Source organism: Cyphomyrmex costatus, unplaced genomic scaffold (assembly GCF_001594065.2).
Source record: "Cyphomyrmex costatus isolate MS0001 unplaced genomic scaffold, Ccosl1.0 scaffold12, whole genome shotgun sequence".
Taxonomy (NCBI): Eukaryota; Metazoa; Arthropoda; class Insecta; order Hymenoptera; family Formicidae; genus Cyphomyrmex; species Cyphomyrmex costatus.
In genome coordinates, this window is record NW_017275173.1 from 11106 (window position 1) to 13947 (window position 2842).

The 2842-nt window shown below is 31.1% G+C and overlaps 1 protein-coding gene across 1 annotated transcript; it reads right to left on the reverse strand.

Annotated features, from left to right (window-relative positions):
• Window positions 1-463: 463 nt before the first annotated feature.
• On the reverse strand, window positions 464-2456 carry LOC108778561 (uncharacterized). Its single transcript, XM_018545774.1, has 5 exons — window positions 2384-2456; window positions 1568-1713; window positions 1151-1336; window positions 727-865; window positions 464-639 (listed from the first exon to the last, which is right to left on the reverse strand). The coding sequence occupies exons 1-5, from the start codon at window positions 2454-2456 to the stop codon at window positions 464-466; spliced, it is 720 nt and encodes a 239-aa protein (XP_018401276.1).
• Window positions 2457-2842: the final 386 nt, after the last annotated feature.

Sequence of the window (2842 nt, forward strand, 5' to 3'; positions counted from 1 at the left end):
AGGGAAAGGTGTAGAATAGGACTTCATATTATACATGTATAGCAGAAATAATACGTTAATTTTGAAACTTTTTTTGTTAATAACTTTTTAACGAGTTAGGTCCGACGGTTAAAACTTCCTCAAGGTCACTCAGGGTCATGACCTTGACAACATATGTCAAGGTCAAGGTCATTGGGGGAGGCTCCCCTAATCTACATTTTTACCTAAATTTTATTACATAACACTTAATAATAAAAAAAATAATACTTTCACGGTGACTATTGTGTCTTTGCAAAATGTCTTGTTAAAACTCAAATTGTTTTCACAGCCAACAATATACAACGCATTAATTAAAAATTGCTTTTTTTTTAAGAATTGTTCCAACAATATCTAAATATTTTCTTTGGCTATAACGTCTCTCTCTTTAAGAGCTAATTCTTTTTGATAAAGCTCGAGTTTTTTTTCATAATACATCTTTCGTGTTTCACCATCTTCGTGTGACCAGTTTCTCAGTTTGTTCTATTGACTGTGAATATCTGAAAGCAGCGGAAGTTCTTTTAGTACCAGATTTTTTCGGAATTGATTTAGCATTTAGCATTACGTTGGAAATGCTGTTAGCTGCAATGATTGGTGCTTTTAATACACCTTTCTTTGAATTTTCTGAATATTTTGAATTATTATTTCTATTATCGTTTTTATTTAAATATTTTTCAGACATATTTTTTTCTGTTGTTTTTTCATGAGAACTGTGAAAAGGTAATGACTTCAATGAAGTAGAATAATCTTGCATTACTTCTTGAGAGTCACATTGTACAGAATTTTCCACAATTTCTTCGTCATGTGATAGGTACTCCAAATTACATACTTCTGGTTCATTATTCCAATCCTACAACATAAAAATTATATGTGTATATAGAACAAACAAAACTGCGATAAGTGTTCACGAGTGATTTTTCTTCACAACGTGAAGAAACGAAACCATGAACACTCATCGCAGTTTTGTTTGTTCTATATACATATATAATTTTTATAACTTGACTTTTGCGAGATCTCTACAATACATCATTTCATATGATCCATCCAGGTATTTAATTTATTTGACTTGATTTAAAATTTATATATATATCTACAGTTCGAATCATTCTTATCTTCGAATTATCATCTTGTTTACAAATTGCACGTTGGATTCCTGTACTGAATTATGTCCTTCCACAACAGTTGGACCAATAAGTGCCAAAATGTTTTGATCTATTTCTGTTAAGACTTGACTTGAGGCAGGCCCTCCACCAGTACCTTGAACATGTTTCTTGATAGAAGTATTTTTGGCTTTAGTTGCATTTCGCATATCTTGCCAAGTCTACATAGCAAAAAAAACTTATTTAAATACATTGCTGTTTTACATAGTAAATAGTGGCAAAATTTCTTTGATACAGTTTGTTGAAGATAACATTATACATATAAATAACTTCTAGTTTTTCTGTTATTTGGGCAATATTTACATATTTCTTTGTAAAATTAGATTACAGAGAAATTCTTTCACAAGATAATGATTCTGTAATATAAGATCAGTTCAATATTATATGTATACCTTTCTCCACTTACTCCACTCTTTTATTGCACCAGGTATCTGATGTAATTGTGCTGTTATTTCTTCCCATAATTTTTGAGCATCTTTATAAGTAAAAGAGGCAGAAAATTTTCCACTTTGTAGCTCAGGATGTTTATTCATAAATTCTAAAATTCAAAAAAAAATACGTATTATGAAGTCTCAATAAGGGTGCCGTCACATACAGCCCGCAATCCGTAATCCGCACCGAATGTTCGCAAAAGTAGTAGAGATTGCGTCCGTAACGTTACGTGTATTTTATCTCCTTATGTCCCATGGAGCCGTAATTCCGTAAAAGTTACCAGTTTTTACTAGTAATGCTTTTTCTAATTTTATCTATTTGACTAAATTTGACGGTTTAAGTAAAGTTTTTGTTATAATCAAGATATATTCTGCAGTTTTCTTATAAAATAAATTAAAAATAATCAATATAACTTGTTAAATAAAAAAATAATGTAAAGCATTACTAGTAAAAACTGGTAACTTTTACGGAATTACGCCTTCATGGGACATAAGGAGATAAAATACACGTAACGTTACGGACGCAATCCCCAGTAACTTTTGCGGCCATCCGGTGCGGATTACGGATTGCGGGCTGTATGTGACGGCACCCTAAGGATAAATTGTAAAAAAAAATTGCGAACGTTAAGCGAATCCTTTTCGATCTGAATGTATTTTTAATTTATTCTTTTGTACAATTATCAAGCAGTTCTAAAATGTGTTATTGTAAATTAAAAAATATAATTGTGATTCTTTAACCTATTTCAATACGTTCTTGTTTACTTCGAAGTTACTTACCAATTAAAACAGTTTTCTGTTCATCATTAATATATGTGCATCGTTTCTTTACTATAGTTGTCTCCAATTCCATTTTGATTTTTTATCACTGATTACTATTAATGTACGCTTTTAACTATTACAATTTACATTTCATTATCACGATTTGATAAATTAAAAAATACGTCACATGATTTATTACGTGACTGATTCTTATATATCTCGATCGTGATTGGTTATTATATTATTTCAAAATTTGGCAACGCTGTATGACAATCGTATACGAGATTTATCACATATAGCATATCGCATGGCAATAAACGATTGTAGAGAATACGATTTCGAAATCGCATACGATAAATATCGCACAAGTTCAATAATCAACCCCCAGGATAGAGTTACTATAATCAGAGTTAAGACACATGGCCGGAAGGACGCCATTTATAAGTCTAGCCGGAAGTGATTGTGCGCGCGGTTTTT

What these genes read in the sequence shown, in the direction of transcription:
- LOC108778561 (XM_018545774.1), bottom strand. Translation starts at nt 2,456, where the DNA reads ATGGAATTGGAGACAACTATAGTAAAGAAACGATGCACATATATTAAT. An exon ending in AGGAATCCAACGTGCAATTT is followed by an intron (nt 866 to 1,150) that starts GTAAACAAGATG and finishes TTTATGTTGTAG; the next exon opens with GATTGGAATAATGAACCAGA. An exon ending in GAAGTCATTACCTTTTCACA is followed by an intron (nt 640 to 726) that starts GTTCTCATGAAA and finishes CAAAATATTCAG; the next exon opens with AAAATTCAAAGAAAGGTGTA.